Genomic DNA, 25,129 nt, shown 5'->3' on the forward strand with positions numbered 1-25,129 from the left:
AGAGTGGTAGAGCTGCATCACATAGGAGATCTATTTCTAGCTTTCTGAGGAAGTTTCATACTGATCACACTCCTCCTTCCAAAGCTAAGAGATTCCCGAAGAAGGGGGGTAGAAAGATACATTAGTAATAAATGACTACATTGAAACTGTTTGACAGTTGCAACACAGACGCCTCACACATGAATTCATAGTGGTTATGACAGCATTCACAGATGTGGACAAGCTAAAGCAAATAAAAACACAGTATGGGGAGGGGGAGGAGACAGGAAGTCCCACCCCTAGCTGAGGAGCTATTGGCAGCTGATAGTTGCTGGGAGAGGAGAGAGTCAGTGTTCTTTAAGGGTGTGGTGCCTGGTATGTAGACCACATTCCACTGGATGGCCACACACCCAAGAATATATAGGCAGCAAAAATTAAAGTTAATGGGTCTAAAAGAAGGCGACATGTGTCCTGGAAGAGGGGAAAATATGGTAAAAAGACATTGTATAGAGCTCTTAAATAATTAATTAAATGTTTTTAAAAAGATGATGAAGGGAGGTATTCTGAGTCAAATTGTAATTAAACATATTTGCCCAAAACTGAACCAAGAGAATACTAGTGTGTATTTCACAAGCAACCTTTATGAGCCCACAGAAGTGAAGCTGTCTTGAAGCCTGTCTAGCCAACTACCCTATTAATTATCAGACTTCCCTTATTCCCCTTTGGCATTGGGCATCCTGGCAGGTAAATTACCTCAATGAGTATAATTAGTTTCATGTTCCTGAGGCAGAAAGAATTCAGGGCAGTTTGGCTTGCCCCAGGCAATAGCCTACAACCCGATTATAAGACAAGTGTGTATTTTTATGTTACTCTGGGCTCAGCACTTCTGTTCTTATTGACCTTGGCCTTAAAGTACAATTTCATTTTTGCAATCTATCTGTCATTAGGGAGAGAACTGTCATTTTGGGGTCTAAATGGAGCTGAAGAGGGTCGTAGATGACGTCAGTCTTCTCATATCACTCCACACTCTCAGAAGGCAATTCTGTCCCTGTCTGTGAAGATAGGAAAGTGCACATTCTTTTCCAGTGGTAACATTTAAACAACTGAAGCATATTCCAGTGTTAATGCACACAACGAACAAAGGCAGAGCTGAGGGGAAAAGATGCAGGAGACTGGAAATCACCATCCATATTGATTTTTCATACAGGTAAAGAGAAGGATGGGAGGGAAAAGGGAAAGATGCAAGAAAATGGAATAGTTACAGGTGCTACTGAAATACAGGTTAAAAAACTAAAAAACAACTAAAACCTGTCTTAGTAATGAAATGCAGAGTAGCATGGTACTTTAGAGATGGACTTAGCCTCAACTGGACTGACTCTCAGTTTTACTGGTAGCAACACAATTGTTCTGTTCATCACAAGGTGAACATGCCTGGATCAGTTTCTTGGGTTATAATACCTAATAAAAAGGTGTTTCAAGAATGACTTTGGCAGGCATTATTTTATGGTCATAGAATCTTAGCTGAATGTATCTTTCAGGTCAATTTCTCTCAGCCGCAACCCTTTTAGGGACCTCTTCCTTCACAACACTACTGTGAGAACAAGATATTTGGAAATCTAGAAACCCAGAGCTCACAAAAGCTATTTCTGTCAACAAATGTGCATTGAAGTAAGACAGTATCCATGGAAATGAGATGGGCTGGTGGAGCCTTCACAGAGTAAATGAAAATGATCTGCCTAACCTTCCCTTGGTATAGTAGACCAGACTTTCTGTCATAGTATCCTGTGTGGAAAGGTATACCTTTGGTTTGGGGTTTGAGATTTATTCTAATTTTAAATGGTAGGCATTTAAGAAAGATAGCAGAGGTCAATTTGTGTGTCAAGGTGGGCAACACACACACTGTACTTAAACAGTATATCTAAATTTTCACTTCTCAGCACAGGTGAGTATGCAACCCACTGTCTGTTTTGCCTTCTTTTGCAAAATTAACTTTTTACAGTCACTTATTTTGGTGTGTAGGACTCCAGAGTGGGAGTGGCATGCTGTGGCATGCATGTAGAGGTCAGAGGAAAGCTTGCAGGAATTGGTTCTCTCTTTCTACCAGGTGGAATCTGGGGCTCAAACTCTGGTCATCATTCTTGGTGACAGGTCTATACACCTGCTGAGTCATCTCATAAGCCCACTATTTTATTATTTATATGTTAATGTGTGTGTGTGTGAGAGAGAGAGAGAGAGAGAGAGAGAGAGAGAGAGAGAGAGAGAGAGAGAGAGAGAGAGAGAGAGAGAGAGAGGGAGGGAGGGAGGGAGAGAGAGAGAGAGAGAGAGAGAGAGAGAGAGAGAGAGAGAGAGAGAGATTGGGGGTGCGCCCACCCGCATGTCACACAGCTTGAGTGTAGAGGTCAGGATGGAACTTTTGGAAGAAGATTCTCTCCATTAACCTTGTTGGTTAGGGTCTCCCTTATTGTGTCTGTCATGCTGTGTACTCCAGGCTACCACATCTGGCTTTTTCAGATGGGTTCCAGAGGTTGTACTCAGGTTGTCTGGCTTGAGGGGCATGTGCTTTTATCAGGAGTCATCCTGCCAGCTCCATTTTTGGCTTTCTTAATTCTTCTGGAACAAATCATCATGCTGGGATATACTAATGAGGATACATATTCCTCTTGGCTTACTGAAGCTTAGGAAAGCTTTCAATGCCCAAAGCTGACTACAGGAACTTCACAGGTATATGACCAGAGCTTATCGGAAACAAGCCGGGTATCTCTTAGCGCCCTACACAAAACAAGGTGTAATCTCTTCAAAGAGACTATCACTAGTGCCCTAGTGATGAACCTTATGATTCTCCCCTGTAAGAACTACAGGATCCTGCCATGTTTTAATGACTCACCGTGGACTAATTTGGCAATACTAGTAATTAAAAAGACAACAGTTGCCTTTCCCAGAAAGTGATATTTTTGTTTGTGAGGTATAATCACAGAGAGGATAATCAAAGAAAGACAATTTGCCAGCTGAGAGCTGTCAATCACTTTCCCAAGAAAGTTCCATATTTATTAGAGGGACAAGTGAAAACACGCAGAAAACCTCAACCTGTCCCAGCTTCCTGCAATTCAGCATAAGGCCAAGGTTGGGCTGAAACTTCAGGGTGGCCCCCATTAAGTTCACCTCACTGCACTGAAGCCAAGTTTTCATGAAATTGGGCCTGTGTCTTAAATGGGGGCACCCTCTTTATTTTTAAATCAGATTTCAGCCATGATACCACAGCCAAGAAAGCAACTGGCATCCAAAGTAGCACAGAGTGTGTTTTACCCCTGCAGCTTTCTCAGCTGTTGGAGATGATCCACCCGGGTGGTCCTAATTCCCTCTTCACGCTAGAATTCTGGACAGTAAGCCATCCAGGGCAGCACCAAAGGGCACTTTGTTCCGTTTCAATTTTGAATCTTTTTGTTTCATTGAAAGTCTGAGCCTAAATAAAGTATACAAAAGTCAAACTTAATTTCTAACTCTAACTCTACAAACAACACAAAAGTCAGAACATCTTAATTCAGGCAGCAGTGATGGGGCAGTAGATGGGCAGTGATGGTGACTGTAGATGGGGCAGTGATGGGGCTGTAGATGGGCAGTGATGGTGCTGTAGATGGGGCAGTGATGGGGCTGTAGATGGGCAGTGATGGTGCTGTAGATGGGGCAGTGATGGTGCTGTAGATGGGCAGTGATGGGGCTGTAGATGGGCAGTGATGGGGCTGTAGATGGGCAGTGATGGGGCTGTAGATGGGGCAGTGATGGGGCTGTAGATGGGACAGTGATGGGGATGTAGATGGGGCAGTGATGGTGCTGTAGATGGGCAGTGATGGTGCTGTAGATGGGGCAGTGATGGGGCTGTAGATGGGCAGTGATGGGGCTGTGGATGGGGCAGTGATGGTGCTGTAGATGGGGCAGTGATGGTGCTGTAGATGGGCAGTGATGGGGCTGTAGATGGGCAGTGATGGGGCTGTGGATGGGCAGTGATGGGGCAGTGATAGGGCTGTAAATGGGCAGTGATGATCCTGGAGATGGGCAGTGATGGGGCTGTAGATGGGGCAGTGATGATCCTGTAGATGGGCAGTGATGGGGCTGTAGATGGGGCAGTGATGGGGCTGTAGATGGGCAGTGATGGTGCTGTAGATGGGGCAGTGATGGTGCTGTAGATGGGCAGTGATGGTGCTGTAGATGGGGCAGTGATGGTGCTGTAGATGGGCAGTGATGGGGCTGTAGATGGGCAGTGATGGGGCTGTAGATGGGCAGTGATGGGGCTGTGGATGGGCAGTGATGCGGCAGTGATAGGGCTGTAGATGGGCAGTGATGATCCTGGAGATGGGCAGTGATGGGGCTGTAGATGGGGCAGTGATGATCCTGTAGATGGGCAGTGATGGGGCTGTAGATGGGCAGTGATAGGGCTGTAGATGGGGCAGTGATGGGGCTGTAGATGGGGCAGTGATGATCCTGTAGATGGGCAGTGATGGGGCTGTAGATGGGCAGTGATGGGGCTGTAGATGGGGCAGTGATGGGGCTGTAGATGGGGCAGTGATGATCCTGTAGATGGGCAGTGATGGGGCTGTAGATGGGCAGTGATGGGGCTGTAGATGGGCAGTGATGGGGCTGTAGATGGGGCAGTGATAGGGCTGTAGATGGGGCAGTGATGGGGCTGTAGATGGGCAGTGATGATCCTGTAGATGGGCAATGATGGTGCTGTAGATGGGCAGTGATGGGGCTGTAGATGGGCAGTGATAGGGCTGTAGATGGGGCAGTGATAGGGCTGTAGATGGGCAGTGATGGGGCTGTGGATGGGCAGTGATGCGGCAGTGATAGGGCTGTAGATGGGCAGTGATGATCCTGGAGATGGGCAGTGATAGGGCTGTAGATGGGCAGTGATGATCCTGGAGATGGGCAGTGATAGGGCTGTAGATGGGCAGTGATGATCCTGGAGATGGGCAGTGATGGGGCTGTAGATGGGCAGTGATAGGGCTGTAGATGGGGCAGTGATGGGGCTGTAGATGGGGCAGTGATGATCCTGTAGATGGGCAGTGATGGGGCTGTAGATGGGCAGTGATGGGGCTGTAGATGGGGCAGTGATGGGGCTGTAGATGGGGCAGTGATGATCCTGTAGATGGGCAGTGATGGGGCTGTAGATGGGCAGTGATGGGGCTGTAGATGGGCAGTGATGGGGCTGTAGATGGGGCAGTGATAGGGCTGTAGATGGGGCAGTGATGGGGCTGTAGATGGGCAGTGATGATCCTGTAGATGGGCAATGATGGTGCTGTAGATGGGCAGTGATGGGGCTGTAGATGGGCAGTGATAGGGCTGTAGATGGGGCAGTGATAGGGCTGTAGATGGGGCAGTGATGGTGCTGTAGATGGGGCAGTGATGGGGCTGTAGATGGGCAGTGATGATGATGTATATGGGCATTGCATAGCCTTTGGTTCAGAGATTCCAAAGCAATCTGCAGGACAGAACTTTAGATGGTTAAAAATAATGTTGAGATCAGTGTCTTCCGCACTTGCCCCAAACAGCTTGTATGTTTATTAATTCTGTCTCCATTCTTTTGTTGGGCAGATACTCTGTGGTAAAGTGTGTGTTAGACACAAAATTAAAAAAATAATATAGAGCTCCACTCTTGAAAATTCCTGTCTCTAGAGGAGTCAGAGGTGGCTTTCCGTAGTAAAGGACAGAGACAAGAACTGAAAGATGTGTGGTGTGCGCAATTAATGGCCGGGTAAAGGACAGTATGACAGAAATGGATTAAACTTGCTGTCAGGAGAGTGTGGTCCATAGAGGACTGTGTAAGCACAGATTGAGATCCCCAATCTAAAAGGCAAAAGTTTCTGAGTTTCAACATAATTCCAGAATGCAGAATTCCATACCATAAAATTTTGTTTCATGAAAAATATTATCTTAATCATCATATAAAAATATATCTAGTCTATGTGTATAAGGTGTTTGTGAAACATAAATGAATTTCAAGTATAAATTTAGGTCTCCCAACACATTTCCAACTTGTGTACATGTAAACATTCCCAAATCTGAAAAATAAAATCCAAAGTAGGATTTTTTTTTTCTAAACCATTTCAGATAAGGGATATTACACTATAGGCTAATTTGGCTGGAATGTGGTTTTAGAGAGAAAAAAAAGTGGGGAAGAAAAGCATTCTATTATACTTCTCCAGACCATGATGATGCTTGTAGATTGTGGGAACGGAATGCTCCCCAGGTTCTAAGTTCAAACCAGGTGTCTGGTGACAGGATCCTCTTTAAAGCTAGAGACAAAAGGAGGCTAGTCTTGTACATCGAAGCTATTTCTTCATTTGAAAAAAGATCAGAATAAATTAGTTAGAGATTTCTTTCCAATATGAAATAGTGTAGCCTCTGGGCTGGAGAGATGGCTCAGCAGATAAAATCTACTATGTTTGCATAGGGACTGAGTCTGGTTCCCAGCACCCACATCCAGTGGCTCACAAACATTTGTAACTCCACTTGCAGGGAGAATTCTACACCTCTGGGGTCTATAGAAGCTGTTCTCAAATGCACTTACAACACACACACACACACACACACACACACACACACACACACACTTTTTAAAAATAAATAAACCTGTAAAAAACACTAAAACCTCATGAGGGTACTTGGAAAATAAGATCCAATCCTGATCAAGGTGTATGTATACATCAATCTTATAGGCCCCTTCACTCACTAGTCTCTCAGAAGCACAGTAAGAGGTGTTTCTCACTGTGGTGTTTAATCTTGATTGGCATCCTGATGAGATTTATAAACACCTAGGAGACATATTCTAGGCATGTCTACGAGAGTGTATCCAGAGAGAAAAACGTATGCTGAAAGTGTGTGGCACCATCCCATAATGGGCTGGTGTTTTGAGCTGAATAAAAAAAAGAACACAAATGGGGTACCAGCATTCATCTCTCTCTGTTTCCCAGCTGTGGACATAATGTGACCAGCTGCCTCATGCTCTGGTCACTACAACTAAAACAGCGCTTGCCAACAACATACCTTCCCCACCTTGAAAGACTTTATCCCCTTAAATTGAGCTAAACGAAACCTTTCTCTCCTTAAGTTGGCTTGTAAGGTATTTGGTCACAGCCACAAGAAAGGTTACTATGGTTCACTGCCCCATTTCTCTATACTATCCATTGCTCTCTAGTATCTTTTGGAATTTGTACAGAACTCTGTCAAGAAGACAAGTTCCCAGAGGCCCTCACTAAAGATTGTTCTGTGAAGGGCAGAACCAAGTTTCTGCACCACATACAATGCAAAGTTTGTGTGTAACCACCAGGCTTAACACTACCTGTCTGATGGCACTGGGTGTTCAGAATAAACGGAGCCAGAACCATTTGCAAAGGATATTTAAACAGGGATGTGAGGTGGCTCCATGGCGTGGTGATTTTAATAAGATGTCACTCATACTCAGTTGGTCCTCAGTTGATGAAACTGTTTGGGGGCACCTAGGTGGTATGGTCTTGCTGAAGGAAGTGTGTCACTGGAGATGGGCTGTAAGGTTTGAAACTCCTCCACCATCCTAAGTTTACTCTCTCTGAGACATGAGCCTGTGAGCACTCAGCTTTTCCTGTTCCCATGCTTCCCCTTCCTCACCCCTTCCCTGCCATGATAGTGATGGTTCTTTTTTAGTTAATTTTTTTTCATTTTACATATCAACCAGAGCTCCCCCTTCCTCCCTTTCTCCTGTGTAGCAGGGGTCCTTGCTGTTGTTTCCTTTGAGGGTGGGGGCCAAGTAGGCACAGAGTCAAACCCCCTCCCCCTCCCCCTTCCCTACCCTCATCCACTCCTCATAGGGTGTAAGGCCTTCCTTGGGGAACCAACACAGGCTGGCATACCAAGTTGGGGCAGGACTAAGCCCCTCCCCACTGCACAGTGATGTGTTTTTATCTCTCTGGAAATGTAAGCCCCAAATAAACCCATCTATGAGTAGGGGGATTATCTTAAGTTCAATCACTGGGACCCACATAGTGGAAAGAGTGAATGTGCTCCACACATTTGCTGCAGCACACAAGTGTCCCACTCTTATCCATCCACTCATCAAATAAGCCAGTGCTTTTTGTTTGTTTGTTTTATAGATGCTTAAATGGCACAAAGGAAAGAGCTTCTTGAGGGATGCTAGAGTATGCAGAGAGGAGATTTAAAGCCAGAGCAGACCTTAAATATAATACAGCCAGTGAATCCCAAGATTGAGCCCTGACTTAGATCTTGTGAGTGGCACTGAGCATGGGAGTGTAGGACTGTGAATTGCTGTTGTGACTCAGAGCTGCCCTGTCCCTTAAGAAATGGAGACAGGGAGTCCTTCTGCAACTTGAATTCCAGAGGTGCATGGAGGCCAGAAATATGCTGGAAGCTCTTTTTGATATGCAGGGGGTGAGACTTTTACTTCTCATAATTACTTGGTGTACCAGAAAAAAAAAGAAAGAAAGAAAGAAAGAAAGAAGGAAAAGAAAGCTAGCCTCCATCTGCTTGGTTGGCCCGTGATTCCCCCAAAATGTGTAAAATGAAAAAGATAGAGCAGACAGCCTAATTTGGAACCAGATTTCCTATATCACATCACAATTCACAGTAATTCTGTGAAATTCAAGTCGGATATTAGAGTGTCAGTTTAAAAGGAAACCCATTATTAGCAGGGAATAGCAGGTGCTTTAAAGATACAGTAGCTGTTGACATTTGAAAGAAGGGAAACATAATCACATAATGCTTTCTTTGGGCCTCCCGTGGAAATGAATAGCCATTCCTTGTCAGTTCTCACCTCGATTTCACCCACAACCTGCATACATGACAGCAAAGATCTCTCAGGGAAAACCATTATGTAGGATAGCAAGGACAAGCATACCATCACATCAGTCACTGTGTGAGGCACAAAGAGATGGGAGAAGCCAGGAGGCTGAAATGCAAGGGCAATTACTGAAAAATAATAAACATTGTAAATCTGTTATTTTCCTCTCTTAAACTTGTAGAAAGAAGCAGCATTTATTTAGATTATGAGGCATCAGCGCATTTCCTTTTTCTTGGGGGGGGGGGAACCAATTGCTGTGTGGGGAGCAGTCCCAGTTTCTCTTTATGGAGGCATATCACCCTGTACAAAGTTTCCTTTCTAGAAAACTATTCACAAATATCTCTGCCATCTGCTTTTTGTGCATCAAATGGGCTAGTTCTACACTCGCAAAAAGATTGGAGAATAAGAAATACATCACTTCTCGGATCGAGATGGTAGAAGACACATGACAGGCTTTGAATTTGGGGTCAAGAGTCTTTGACCCTTAAATTTACCAGGAGAAAAGCTGCCTGACTGAAGTCCTTGCTATTTGGACAAAAGAAATCTTTTGGTGACAGCAGAAAACCCCCTTCTGCCACAACACTTAACACCGCACTCTGTCGTATCCACCCACCTTCCTACCCGATCCCCACGTAACCAAGCTGAGGATTCTTTCTTATTGCTCACAGGAGATGCATGCATGTAGGAATCATGGGAAATCCACTGTCATTGTTCTAAAGTGGGCATCCTGTTAGTTTTTGCAAAAATAAATAGATTCTCTCTCTCTCTCTCTCTCTCTCTCTCTCTCTCTCTCTCTCTCTCTCTCTCTCTCTCTCTCTCTCTCTCATAGGTATGAACTACATTCTAAGTTCTAGGCAGTGAGAGGGAAGGTCATCCTAACCTTAGCAGTTCCATGAAGTAAAAACCAACCATTGTTGCCCAAGTAAGGCTAGGAGAACATGGTCCAGACAGATGAAAGAATATCCAACAACAAAGAGATCATGGGCCACTTTCAGTGTTCTCTTCAAATCCAGGGTGAACCTGGGCTTTTGAGCCACGTAGGACTCCTGACAGTACTGACCAGGGAGGGGTGACTTCCTTCTTCAGAGTGTGCGGATACACGCTCACACTTCATTCCAGTTTCTCAGGGGTCCTTTTTGTCCTGCTAACTGGTTTCTCGGGCCCCAGTGGCCCTTTGATCCCATAACGCCCGGACCCAGCCTCACCTCTTTCCTCTTCCGCTCTTCCTCCTTCCGCTTCTTCTCCTCTCTTATCTGGGCCAAGCGCTGCTTTTTGCGCTCCAGCTCAGCCTTTAGGTCGCTCTTGTCAGACATCTTTGCTTCCTTGGAGAAAAGGAGGGAGAGAGAACGTGAGACTCTGTAAGCAATCTTTTTGTGGTGTCGCTGAAAAATCATTCAAAAGGGAATTCAGCTTGCAAATATGACTTGGGGGAAGAACCGGCTGTTTTATTTAGTCTGTGTTGAAGAAGAGAAAGAACTCAGGTTGGGTCCAACTCTATGTGATTCTTTTCCTATTATGTATCCATAAATGACTAAAGAAATTCGGTGTTGTCATCTGGGTTGAAAAAGAATAGCAATTCACTTCCAGGGGAGCAAAACGCTTTCTGTACAAGTTTCTTCGCAGATAAACAAAAGGAGAGAGTGAGGATCAAAAAGAAATCATCAGGAGGACTCCAAGTTGGGATGCAGATGGAGCAATTCATCTCCACACTGCACAAAGAAAATAGTCTGTTGGGAGCCCTAGAGTGTGCTCAGCTTAGGTATCTATGGCCTGGATAAACCGTCCTCCATGGAGCTTAGGAAATTTCATTTTGCCTAACATGACATGCGTTCTGAAATGCTAATTTTTTCCTGTAAACTCCTCCCAAACTGTCACACTTAATTTCGTCTGCCAAATAACTCTATTTCTATAAACTTTCATTTGCATACTGAATGTAATATTCCTTATTTTGGCACTGACCTCTTTCAAAGTAAAGGGTGTTGATGTACATAAGAAATAGGAGCTATATTGCATGAGTTGGCTGTTTGAAACCTGGGGCTTATGCAGGGTCGCTTGGCTCGGCCTGGGAGGAGGAGACTGGACCTGCCTGGACTGAGTCTACCAGGTTGATCTCAGTCCTCAGTCCTCGGGGGAGGCTTTGCCCTGAAGGAGGTGGGAATAAGGGGTGGGCTGGGGGGAAGGGGAGGGGGCGGGAGGGGGGGAGAACAAGGGAATCTGTGGCTGATATGTAGAACTGAATTGTATTGTAAAATAAAATTAAATTAAATTTTAAAAAAAGATAGTCAAGTTTTTCTCTTTACTAATACCAGTCTTAATTAAAAACTTTGGAATTCATTTCAGGAAAGTATTGTTCCAGAAGTCCTCTCCCCTTTTCCTGGCAGTGCATTTCCCCTGCATTAGGAAAGAAAATCTTGTGTATATGTGATTTATTCCCAAAGTTTTAATTGTAATAGTTTCAGTGAGTTATCCATGACTTTCATATGCCCATTGTTTCTGATAAAAACAAAACAAAACACAAAATAAAACAAAGGAACAAAAAAACCAAACAAACAAAAAAAGAAATAGGAGCTAACCTTTGTTGAACACTTAGGACAATTTATCCACACAAGGTTCAATTTTATATACCTTTTTAAAGAATATTTATTTCATATGTATGATTGTTTTGCCTCCACATACATTTGTGTACCGCATGCATTTTTGGGTCTACAGAGGCCAAAAGAGGCCGTTGGATTCCCTAGAACTGGGGTCCCAGGTGGTTGTGAGCTATATGGTTGCTGGGAACCCGGGTTCTCTGCAACAGCAGCAAGTGCCCTAACTGCTAAGCTATCTCTCCAGCTCCGAGGCTTAACTTTAGCATTGTCACGCACTGCTCATGATAATGGGCCAGAAGCATTTTCAGACACAAGAGGTTTGGAGAAGACTGTTATCAGACACCAATGATTATACACTCTTCCATCTTTCTTCCTGCAAACAAGCAAGGAGGAAACCCACAGGATTGAAGGCCGTGCAGGCACTATATGGTGGAACCTACATTCAAGCTTTTATGTGCTGTGATCCACTAGACACACACACACACACACACACACACACACACACACACACACACACACAAGCCCTGAAGTTTAAGCTCAAAGTAACACACACCAAAACCAACCAACCAATAAATAAATAAAGCAGATCTGGGGGCACAGACCAGGGTGAGCATAGTGGAGCTAGCAGAACTTGAAGGGGATGCCCAGCAATATCAGGAACTCACAAATGAAGGGAAAATTTGGATGTGCAAAGATGTGGGAAAAGGAGAAGCCTGGAAAGTGTGTACAAGAGAAGTGAGGAATCCAGATAAAGAAATAGAACTTCAATTAAGTGTGTGTGTGTGTGTGTGTGTGTGTGTGTGTGTGTGTGTGTGTGTGTTTGTGTATAGAAGCAATGGCAAAGCCTGAGAAAAACAAAAAAATGAGTTCTGTTTGATGCAGTGGGCCAATCACAGCAGCTCATGGAAAGGCGGAGAGACAAAATAAAAAAGGAATTTGCCCACCCTATTCTTGTCCTTGCCTGTATGACAACAGGAGCAGACACTAGAAATTAGGCAAGCTGCTGCGAGACTGGCGCCAGCAACACTGATTCTGCTGCACCTGCTGGGGGGGGGGGAGTGGAATCAGAGGCTAATAATGTTCAGCAGCAAGATGTGAGATGCCTGACAGGGAGAAGGAACAATGCTACTTACTAAAGCTGTCTGAGAAGCTACCTTGCTCTTAGCCCATGGGGACTAATCTATTGTAATTGATGGGGTTAAAATTTTTCTTTGGTCAAAGTATAATATATAACATAATATATATATAAATATGAAAATCGCTGAGCAATAGCTGTGTTGTTCTAAGCTGAAAGCAGACAAGAGAAACTTCTAGAGCATTCAGCTCTCCCCTTCTCTATCTCTCCCCAACTATTTCCTATGTTTTCCCAGTCAAAATTGCCTGACAACACTTCAGCTACATATTACCACCATCTGGAACAAACTACATTCTAACAGCGGTCTATATTGGCTGTGACTTTTTCGTTATTAACTTTCTTCTTTGACAATTTCATATGTACATATGCACACACACATACATATATGCTGATGACTCTCATCTCCCATCTTCTCTTATTTCTCTCCCACCCCATGTCAACAATGCTTCCTCCTCCTGACAAATCTCTTTCTTACCTTCACGCTTTTTTCTTTGCCTTATGACCCACTGATTTTAACTAGGGTCGTCTCTGTGACCAAGAGTTTGGAATTATCCACTGGTACCTGATGGGCTCCCTGGTATGTACACAGCTCAAGACACTGACTGTCCCCTTAGAATCCATGAGTAACCAAGGGTTCAACAGGGAGGGGTAGGATGCCCTAAGAGCTCATCCCCAATCCATGACTGACTATTGACAGGTTTAGTCTTGTGCAGGTCACCACAGCTGCAAAGTTTAATCACAAGAGGAATTGGCTTGTCTTTTCAGCGAGGTGCAGGATAAAGAGGCAGCGTGGGCAGGCAGGCAGGCAGATGTGTGTCTGACGATGCTAATTACTAATGTTAGCATGCTAAGCCGTAGAGATAATACTACCAAGACAACACAAAAGGCACTGAAGAGACTTAAGGAGTGCTTCAAGCAGACAAGTTTGGAAGCTCATCTCTTTTAGCTGTAGTGGAGCCGCACTGTGGAAGGACACAGCTCCAGAGGGCCTGACTACGTATTGATTTTGTTGGACCCATTCCAAACTAGACACTTAACATTCACCCCCAGGGGAATAAGAAATCTCAATAGGATGCCTCATAAAGGGTTTGTAAAGTAGATAGTTTGGAAAATGAATGGGCTTTCATAAATAATGTGATGCCTCACATGAGGACTTAAATGCCATATCAGTGCTGACCTCCATAGGATCTCCCAAGACAGGGGGCTTTTTAGTCCCACCCTCTATATCTCCCTGCACGTCAGAGCCACTTCAGGTAGGAAGGGGAACAAAACTTGAGGGATGTGAGTCAAAGAACCCCATGGCAATTCTGACACTCTCAGTCCAAAAAATACAAGTCACACTAGAGCTGGCCCTGAGGTCATGAGAATAGGAGAGATGACCCTCCTCCCCTTCATATGCCATGGAGCGGCATGGGTGAGGAAAAGATGCCCACCCCCACCCCTTGCCACCTGCTGCAGGTGAGAGAGTTGGCCTTGGGGGAATGAGAGCGGGAGAGCCCCTCACTAACTGCAGCAGGAGAGTAGGCCCTGCACCTTGGCTGGACAGCACAGGAGAGCTGGCCCTGGTGGTGTGGGTGTGGCTGAGCTGAGGGCACAAGAGCAGGAGAACTGAACCCACTCCTTGCTGCCTGCTGCATTGGGTGAGCTAGCTGGGGCAGTGCTGGAGAGTTCACCTGGGTGGTGATGATGAGGAAAGCTGGTGGGCTGACCAACTCAGCTACCACCCAATCCCAGAACCAGAGCTATGAGTTGGCCCGCCCCAATATCCACCTCATCTATGAACTGCCAGAGCATGTGAATGGGCTGGACCTGCAGATCCAAAGTTGCAGGATCTCCATGACACAAGGCAACAACAGGGTATTCAAGAGGAGTCCCAGTGAGGGAACAGCATCAATAGTATAGCAGAAGTCAGAGGCCTTGAACCAGACCAATGACTCATTGCAATGGACACATTGGTAAAGATGCGTGGACTACAGGGTATACTCTGTATACCCACCCCCACTGCAGCTTCCACACCAAGACTTTTTGTTTGATTTTTATTTTTGGTGTTTTTTTGGGGGGATTTTCTTTTAAATTTTATTTTATTTTGGGGTGGTACAAGGGCAGAGGGCAGAAACAAAGGGGTGGGGAGATGGATGGGAATGGTATGTATGATGTGAAATCCACAAAGAATCAATAAAAAATTTAAAAAAATACAAGTCAGCGCCACCTCTGTTAACTATTGCTCTCTTCACACACATGAAAAGTTGGCTTTTTTTTTTCTCTTATAGAGGTTAGAAAGACAGATCCTGCATATCTCTGAGGACAGGCTTTTCCCCATCTAATCATAGACTATTCTCCCACCCATTAACCCGTTCAAGAGTTGCCTCCAATGGACTTAGGGTCCATTGCAGCTGAACTTCACTCAATTCTATCCTTTCTGGGATCAGTCAATGCACCCTCCCCTCCCCCGTGCCTTCTCTGATCTCCAGAACAGAGTTCCATAATCTCATGTTCTCTCACATTAGTCTCCTGTGCTGTACTCTTCACTGTGTCCATTGCCACACTCACCCTTCCTGTGTTTCTCATCCTCCCACATCTGATCCCTCACCCCAAAATCTTCTAGTGTCGATATAATGGAACACACACAAGCCTACCTCACCTTTTCTGTTTCTTCATCTACCTAATGATGCTGACCCCAAAACAGACAATTCAAGGTTCAACTCATCTACCCCATTTCCTCTGGATTCCAAACACCAATCACCACCCCGGCTGTCATTTTTCAGGTCTCAACAGTCTCTAATGCCTTTTTTGTTCCCTGGTTTGTTCTTCAGCTCCTCTTCACATCCACTCTCCCTAGTCTCGGACTTAGTTCTTATCATTTTGGCTTCTGTTTATCTATGGTCACAGCAAACTGCCATGCTTTTGATCTCAATTAATGTAAGTAAAGAGCCCACAACAGTGTCTGACAGATATTAAACACTCACAGGACTTAATTTCTTTTCTGCCAATACTCCTCCATCTCCTCCACAGTGCTGGATAGTTCATGTCAACTTGACACAAACTAAAGTCATTTGAGAGGAGGGAACCTCAATTAAGAAATGCCTCCATGAGATCAAGCAGTAGGCAAGCTTGAAGATTTTCTTAGTTAGTGGTGAATGGGCGGGGGGGGGGGGGGGCAAGCCCATTGTGGGCGGTGCGATCCCTGGGCAGGTCCTGGGTTCTATAAGAAGGTGAGCTGAGAAAGGTATGTTGAGCAAGCCAGTAAGCAACACCCATCCATCCATGGCCTCTACATTAGCTCCTGCCTCCAGGTTTCTGCCCTGTTTGAGTTCCTGTTCTGACTTTCTTTGATGATGAACAATGATGTGGAAGTGTGAGCCAAATACACCCTTTCCTCCCCAAGTTACTTTTTGTCATTGTATTTCGTCATAGCAACAGTTCCTCAAACTAAGATATCTACTTTGCTTTATTTCTATTATTATTATTATTATTATTATTATTATCAATTATTAGTACTATTGATTTTCATGCCAATCCTATCGCACATCACCAGTTCTACTCTAATTCATCATTCAGAGCTCCCAACAATTAGAAAATGTTGCTAGGGGAATAGGCTACACATTGGAGGTATAGCATATTACTGAATCGTATCAGAAGGCCAGAATCCAGGAAAGTCTATCTATGTGCCTGAAAGTCTCAGTCACTTCAGAGGGACTAGAAGGCCTCTACCTAAGAGAGACCACTAAGTGAAGTAAAAACAAAGGGTCTGAGAGGTGCGACACAAAGGAAAAGCTACTTTAAAAAATGAAATGCGCTGGGCGGTGGTGGCGCACGCCTTTAATCCCAGCACTCGGGAGGCAGAGGCAGGAGGATCTCTGTGAGTTCGAGGCCAGCCTGGGCTACCAAGTGAGTTCCAGGAAAGGCGCAAAGCTACACAGAGAAACCCTGTCTCGAAAAACAAAAAAAAACAACAAAAAACAAAAAAAAAATGCATTGGATGCAGTAATGTAGTTAATTATTCTGTGAACGTAGGAATTACAGGGGAAGCTGGACAGACAGCCTACTCTGAACTACCCATTTGTCCCCAAGGAGCATGAATTTCAACAGAGGACAGACTAGGAGAAGTGGAATTGAGAGAATGAGAAAGTGAAAGGAAAAGGTAGAACCTGAGGGAGGAAGGAAATACAGTCATGGTCATGACTCCTTACAGCTTCCCTGGTGTCTCCCGCTCAGTTCTTAAGTCCATCCACATCCACGTGGAAACAAAAACCTTCAGCTTGTCTGGACTCCAAGAATAAGACCCAACCCCCTTGAGTTCCCAGTTGCTCAGGACCCCATACTCCAGTCTTCCTTAGAACCAAGCGTCTGCAGGAGAAGCCACGGGGTTAGCTCTGTTTACACAGCTGCTCAGTAACAGCCCCTCCTAAGGCTGGGCTTTTGAACAATACGGATCTCTATTTCCTTTGGTTGTCTAGGTTGGCAGCAGCTGGAGATTCCATTTCTAATGCTGGCATACATGAATGTATTTTTAAGCTTAAGGTTGGAATTCTATAAGGTTTAAGTCACTGCCTAGCTGTTGCCAGAGGCATTGAAAAATACACAGCCCTAAGTTCTCTTTTCCTGTCTGAAATCAGTTGCTCTCATCAGGCCTCTACTACCAGTTATTGGACTTTCCATCTGCCACCAGGTATGTGTAAGAAATCTGATAATTCACGTGCTAGTCTCACCTGCCTGGTTCCTCATGAAGTACAGCGCCTACCACTTGGAAAGGAAGCCAAGAGTAGATACAAACCACAAACGTTAACACATTTTCACGGCTACATCTCACAGTTAAACAAATGCAGATATCTCAGTTAGGAGTGGACTGACAAAAGATTTACAGAGGGCATTTGGTATTTTTGTAGTTGCAGCACTAGATATGGATCTCTGAGCCCCGTACATGCTTGCACGAGCGCTCTATCATGGAGCTAAATGCCCAGCTCTGCTTTCTAAAACTGTGCGCATGCACATGTATATATGGAGGCCGGAGGAGAAGCTCTGTGGTCATTCCTTAAGTACTATCCACCTTTTCTCAGAGACAGGGTCTATCTGCCAGTCTGGAATTCACCAAGTATGCTAGGCTGGCTAGCCAGGGAGCCCAAGGGATCTGCCTGTCTCTACTGCTTGAGCTCTGGGATTAAAAACACATGCCTCCATGCCCAGCCCTTGGTGGTGGTGTATTTTTTTTTTTTTTTTTTTTTTTTTAGTGTGGAGTCAGGAAATTGAACTCAGGTCCTCAAGGCAGGCACTTTATCACCTGAGTTACCTTTCGAGCCTATTTTTTACATTTTTACAGCCATCAGACGACTATGAAGATACTAATGATATTTATTTCATAATAGGACAGTAGTCAGGCCTAGTTATACTGTACAAAAGAAGCTCTCAAACATTCTTTTAAGGAGTTTAAGCACCTGCTTATACTCCTCTTATAAAATGGTCCTATAAATTATCAAGTACCTTAAATGGCTTTTGCTTATTTGGGTCATATCTATTAACATACACCATGTTAACCACTAAAGCTAATACAATTTAAATATTCTTAATAATGAATTTTAGAACAACACACAACATTGTTACTTAAAAACGTTGTCTTCTAAGACAAAAAAATAGTAGAGTGTGACATTTTTATGTTTTTACATATCTTTTAAATAGCTGAACAGAAGTCAGCTAGATTCTCATGGTTACTTCTGTGCAGTTTGTTGTGATGTGCTATTTTAGCTGAAGTAGATGAAGACAATCTGGCCTCACATAGATATGCAGCCTAAGAAAGGAAGGTTCCAATGGTCTCCTCAGGTAATTCCAGGCTTCCTTCGATTTGACAGCAAAAGTCAACAAGTAGCACTGTTCCTTGAAGGGCAGCTGCAGTTTGTGTATCAATTACATCAATCAATGAATTTTTGGTTCATTGAACTTCTGTTACATTAAAGTCTACTCATCTATCTTGCATGTTGAATGAATCTTTTAGCAATGTATGATTTTCTAATGCCACATAATGGTTATTTGCTAAAAAAAATCAATAATTAGACAATATTGAACTTTGCAAACTCCTCAAACTGTTGGTGTATTTCATTACATAATATCCAAAAATTAGAATGAAGATGGTTACTATCAATGTCCTCATAAAACTCTCCAGGGATTGTAAAACTCTCAAGTTCATGGTGGGGGTAGCAGCTAAAAGCTCCCCTTGATTTTACTTTGTGCTTAATAGCTCAAATTTTATCCTTAGCAAAAATTTATAGACAGCTGTGCTCTCATAAAGACAAGCTCATGGACTGATTTTGAGAGATATCTCATGACACCCAAAGCCTTGCATGTGCCATGTGTCTGTATTCCCTATGTCAGGCAAGAGCATTAATATCAGGCAAGAGCGTTACCACCAAACTCCATCCCCAGCCCCTAAAGGGTGTCTTGCTGCTTAGCTGGGGTAGGCAAGTGGGAAATTTTTCATGTTTAGTTCTGTGGGAACTTTTCCTCAAGGGCCTGACCTTCTCATTCTTCACACCATGCTCTGAGCTCACTAATTTTTTCCCCACTATTTCTAAATCATTTTATTGGTAAGCTCTTGAAACCCCAAATTCATAGACTTTCAGCTGCTGTCTCAAAGAAAAACAAATAGTATTTATGAAAACAAGAGGCAACATTTTGAACTCACAATTCAAACAACTGCAACAAGGCTTTTTCTTAAGACAACAACTAAATGTTGGTAGGCAACAGCAAAGTTGTACATTGTCTTTGCCACACAGAGTGAAAGTTTAGGAATGTTAGTATTTGTTCTGCTCATGAAGGACAATCTTAAGCACAGTTGGGCTTCTTTTTAAGCTATGATTATGCAGTAATGGATTTGCTACCATCACTAGTGATGCAATACCCCTACCCTGAGTTATGCTTAGACACAAGCAATTAAACCCAAGATTCTTTTATATCCTCCCTGCAAATATCAACACAATGAAAATGACAGATAATATCTTAGTGCTATGAAAATAGTCTCGACACTTAACATACTAAGTGTGTGTTGGAGCCTGAAAAAAATCCCCAAACTGCACTCTTTCTTAACCTCATTTTAGTAATATGGAGTTGATTCTAAAATTTGCAGAGACATTGACTTAGCAAAATGCCATTATTTAAAACATAACCTTGGAAAACAAATTTGAGCTTGTTCTTTTAAGGGAAAGACTAAGTGAAAGACACAGTTGTGAAATCAGCAAGCATAGAAATGCAGATTGGATACAGGAATTCTACAACAGAAAACAGTTTAGAAATACCAGGAAAATTTATGACCTCTGACACACAACATGAAGAATAATAGGGAGAGAGGATAAGGCCTTGAGAAAGATTTCCCAAAGACTTGCATGTGAAAGATGTCCCACTTGCTACCCAGCCAAGAGGTAAAGAATATGAACCAAGAAACCTTTTCAGGGACAAGATGTAGCTCCATGGTAGAGCTCTTGCCTTCTTGAGCAGGTCCTGGGTTCTACTCTGAATACCTAAAGAAAGACTTTTTTCTGTGTCCCCATTCCTGCCCATTTCCCACCTTCCCCCAATGTGCATGGGTACACATATGTATGTGCGCATGCATGCATATGCGTACACACACACACACACACACACACACACACACACACACACACACACTTTAAGCCAAGGAAAACTCTTCTTAAAAGGCTTTTGGAGTGGATACTATTTGGTCCCCTTTCAGTTTACGCTTTCTATAACTCTTTATCACCTCCTTATGGCAGAACATGTGAACTGCAATGAAAGCCTTTGCCTGTGGAATTTGTAGGTGCATCATCAAAACCAATATTGAGTGCTCTTCAGGACTCCATGAGTTTTATCTACCTAGGGAGAATATAGTTTCTTGAACAACAACTACTAGAGTAAAACTATCTCATCTCAACATATACACAGAATTTCAAACATCTCTAGTTTCTATATGCCTCTCAATTTTATATATAATAAATTCTTAACTAAAAAAATGAGGCAATATTTTCAAAGTAAGCCTTTGTTTGTTCATGATGAATTTCTGAGGTATGTTTATGATTGTCATGTCTGTGTACTGTCACTAGTCCTTCTTTCTTTGCTTCCTGGTTCTCAACAGCCAAATTGCCTCCTTAAGCTGAAATCTGAGCATTGGAAATTGCACTGCATTAAACAGGAGAGACTCAAGCACTCAGCATAGAGGCCCATTATTCTAGAGAGCAAAATCAATCCGTAGGGAATCTGTCCTCATCTAGTTAACAGAGTCAGAATGAGAGCTCTTAAATCTTAAAGGACTCCAAAGCCCTTGTTATCTTTGCCAAAAAGTTGAAAAATCTCTGTTTTATTTCTGACCCCTACAGTGCATTTCATTAACTTAGAGATTCTACATGATTCCCTTTGAAAAAGGGAATTGTTCCTCAATTAAGAGAATCAGCCATTCATATCTTAGAGTATCTCCCCTCAGGAAATGCTCAGATGATATCAAGAGTCCTTAGAAAATGAGAATTTCAAGTATAATCTTTGAATGCATACAAAACCAGAGATCGAACAGTTTGGACAACTATAGAGAAGTATTGTAGAATTGTATCTATTAAAATTAGGGCAGAAAAGGAACAAGAAAATGGAATCACAAGTAAGAACATAGGAGCCCTCTAGAGAATATCAAAAGGAAATTCAGCAGGAAAATGGACTTTGCAAAAGGAGTCTGGGGTCAAAACATCTGGAAAGGCTGAGTCAACTGCCTTGGCCAGGTATTCAACCAGGTAACTAAATCAACAAGACAGGTACTTCGCATAAGTGCTCTCAAGAAGCACATAGTAAGAGGCAACTTCTCCACAAACCATGATGTAAGCTTCATTTGGAACTGGTATGTTAGCTCCTCGGCATCACACTGGACCTTCAGTAGGCATTCAAAATGCACATACCAAGTAGATTAAAGGAGGCTCTTGTCTATTGACTTCTATGTTGTTATCTTTCATGGATCAGCTGATACCACTAGCTAAAAGCCTACCCACCAGAAGTAAACACAAACTCTTACACATCCATGTTTTTCTTTGCGTGCACAACAAAACATTTCATGTCATCTGCTAGCCTTGGATAAGACTAACTATGGCTCTCACAGACTTTTCAGAGCCCTCTAACCCTCAGATTTTCCACCTTGTTTCTAGTCCATTTCCAGGAACTTCCTTGCACTTTTCTGCTTCTGTTTGGCCAGGTGGTTGTGGTTATAAGGTCTATGGTGAGGGACTTCTTCCTGCAAGCAATCTTAACCAACTACCACTCTACATATCTTCTTGCACAATGTTGCCATCCCCAAGTTTTCTGCTTTTCTTCTTCAGCTCCCAAATCCTCAGACTCACAGTACACCACAGACATGTTTCAAGAGTCCTCCAAATTTTACTATGTCAAATTTGCAATCTTGCCATCCCTTATCCAGATCCATTCACATTACTCAATGGTAGTCTCCAACACTGCTCATCTGGCAGTCCCTATACTTCATTCACCTTGTATTTTCTTCTTACTAAACACTATTCCTTATTATACACCCTCCACTGTGGGTGGATGACCTTTTGATAACCCAAATCAGAAGAAGAAACTTCTCCCATTATAGCATTCCTATGACATGTACCCAAGCTCCATGTTATTGTGCATAAAGCCCTCTTTTTCCCCATCTCTCCACCCATAGACTTCAACTTCCTAGCTCTTGTTTTGACATCACATACTAAATCATTCCATGCCATTCTAACCTGGTAAATTTCATAAATGCTCTTCTTATTGCTCATTACCTGATAGCTCCAGTTCACCTTTGCATCTCAACTCAGTCAGACACCCCAGAAGGTGTTTATAGGCCATAAAATATAGGAGAGGAAAAATATCCTTTCCTTTTGTCTATCTTAGATTCATTGTCTGGGAACCTTATAACAAACAACAGACTAATAAGAGAAAATTATAGTTTTATTTATATAATTTTTACATGGCATAGGAGACTTCTGCCCTCCTATGGGGATGAAGACAGGTAAATAGTTCAACCTGTGTTTTTAAAATAGATTTCATGAAGAATTAAGAGTCACAGACAGGGCTGGTAAGATGACTCAGCTGGTAAGGGAGCTTGCTGCCAAGCCTGACAACCTGAGTTCTAGAATCAGAGGCTGGAAGTATTTATCTAACCCCCCTACCCGCCCCCACACTAAACAAACAAACAAATACATAAATACATAAATGTAATTAATATTTTTTTAAAAAAGTAGTATAACCAAAGGGCAATAAACTAGGGAACCCTCCCAAGACTCATTCCTCAGATTCTGCTCTGCATCTTTGGTGAGAAATAAGGATGTGCCTTTCTTCTGTGTATAGGTAGGTACTGTGGGATGGTCTGTATGTCAAATGTGTTACTCTGATTGATCAATAAATAAACACTGATTGGCCAGTGGTCAGGAAGGAAGAATAGGCGGGACTAACAGACAGGAGAATTGAGAGAACAGGAAGGCGGAGAGAGACACTGCCAGCCATGACAAGCAGCATGTGAAGATGCCGGTAAGCTACGAGCAACGTGGCAAGGTATAGATGTATAGAAATGGATTAATTTAAGATGTAAGAACTAGATAGCTAGAAGGCTGAGCCATTAGGCCAAACAGTTTAAATAATATAAGCGTCTGTGTGTTTATTTTATAAGTGGGCTGTCGGACTGCCGGGAATTGGTGGGACTCGGAGAGAAAACTCTCCAACTACAGGTAGGGGCACTGCTTTAGAGAAGGCCACCTTCTCACCCAAGCTATTTCTCAGATTTCACTAGTTAATGCCATGATCTGTAGGACAATATCCTGAACCATGTCACAAACATGGGCCAAGCACCACCCACTGGTGCCCTTGACATCCTGTGCAGGATGCAATGGAGGCATGTGCGATCATGATACTGAGGTTCTGTTGGTGTGATTTCCCTCTCCCGTTACACTCATAGCTCCCCATGCCAGGACCACAGCTAAGTCAGCGTAGTGATGTACCTGCAGCACCAGGCAGTGAGCTCAGCAAACATCTCTTGCTGAACAACCACTACATAGGAATGGAGTGCTTTCATGGTTTTACTAAAATGCCAGAATCTTCCAGTCATCAAGAATTTCACCAGTGTGTTATGCTTTGTAAGGAAAAAATGCAAAGAAACTCCCTGATTACATTAAAAAACAAACTTTATTTCCACAATGAAGGAAATTCCTTTCCTCACCCACCAGCACCAATGTGCAACAAACACCCACTCCTACCATCATTTTGCCTATTAAGCTATCTTTTATTAAACTACTATCATTATAGGTCCATTGATACATTTTTTCCTGCCTGCTTTACATTTTTAATCTCTATTTTCTGACTCCAAATTGGCTAGTTAGCAAAATCCATTCAACTGGTAATTAACAGCCTCTATTATTTAATCACAAGTAATAAATTCAGCAGTCTAGGATTTATTGCTCCAAATGTCTTAGAATAAATCAAGCTGAAGGCTAGTCTTTCTTTTTAAGACTGTAAAAATAATCTGTGCTTCAGAGCAGTTTTCTCTGTTGCATGTAGAGATGTTTTCTCTGAGTTGCTAAGATAATAAAAAAATGTATCTAAAAATAAGTGACTTTCAAGCAACCTGGGGGCCAATCTTTAATGTAACTGCTAACAAGCAAATCTTTGGATATCACTAGCTTTGGCTGTGACTAGGATTCCTCAGCCTGATGTTCTTATACACAGGCCATATTTTTCTGTGAAGAGAATTAAACCTTGACAGCATCAGCTAGTAGACCTGCCTACCATAGTCTTCTCTCCTGGTATAGAATGTGGGCAAATCAACCTGCCAGTATCCTTGTATCTTGTAAGTTAGAACAAATTTAAACAATCGCAATAGAAGAAATCATCCCAAGAGCCATCAGAAAATGAGAGGAGACATATTTCATGGTTTAAAATGCAGCAAAAATAGAAATTCCTACTCTAAGTCAGCAACATGTATGCTTATAAAAAGTCAAATTCTTTTAATCTTCTAAAAGTAGAAGATATTTCAACATCTTAATACAATAGACCCCCTAAGCCAACCATAGAATACTTAGGGTTTTACAATTAAGTCCATAAAATTGCAAGGACCACCAAACTCCACAAAACATATGATAAAGACAGAAAAAGAGATACAAGAGGACTGTGTAGAGTTTGTCCAAAGTGAACAACTTTGGCATTAAACCTGATTCTTCACAGACGCTTAAGGACTATGTGTGCCTATGGCTCTATTTTTCTTTGTCCTTTGACCCACTCTCGTGGTCTTGGCATTTAATTGGGTTTTTCTCCTTCCTTTATATTGTTTCTTTGTTGTAGTCATTCATTTCACATCAGCAGTTTTCCTCCTAGTGTTTGATCTATGGGCGATTAAGAACGAGACAGCTGAGAACAACACCGAGCTACCAAGAACTCCATAAATCAATACGGTCTGTGATGACTCATTTGTCCATAGAGGGAATGGGCCATAGCTTCCCAGAGTAGGTGGATTCGACCATTGCAAACGAAGTAAGGCACAAGAAAGCCTAGGGGAGTGTGACTCCCAAGTAGAGGACAAAGTATGGACAAAGGTGGGGAGGTAGGGGA

At 43.0% G+C, this 25,129-nt stretch overlaps 1 protein-coding gene across 7 annotated transcripts in view; it reads right to left on the reverse strand.

The window, feature by feature from the left end:
* Dync1i1 (dynein cytoplasmic 1 intermediate chain 1) overlaps positions 1 to 25,129 on the reverse strand; it is a 312,403-nt gene that overhangs the window by 270,347 nt on the left and 16,927 nt on the right. For all 7 annotated transcript variants that reach the window (XM_028869831.2, XM_028869834.2, XM_028869832.2 and 4 more), the window contains exon 2: positions 10,009 to 10,125. In XM_028869831.2, the coding sequence (XP_028725664.1) occupies positions 10,009 to 10,116 (108 nt within the window). In that variant the 5' untranslated portion in view covers positions 10,117 to 10,125. The remainder of the gene's footprint in view (positions 1 to 10,008; positions 10,126 to 25,129) is intronic.

This window comes from Peromyscus leucopus, chromosome 3 (assembly GCF_004664715.2).
Source record: "Peromyscus leucopus breed LL Stock chromosome 3, UCI_PerLeu_2.1, whole genome shotgun sequence".
In the NCBI taxonomy this organism is placed as follows: domain Eukaryota; kingdom Metazoa; phylum Chordata; class Mammalia; order Rodentia; family Cricetidae; genus Peromyscus; species Peromyscus leucopus.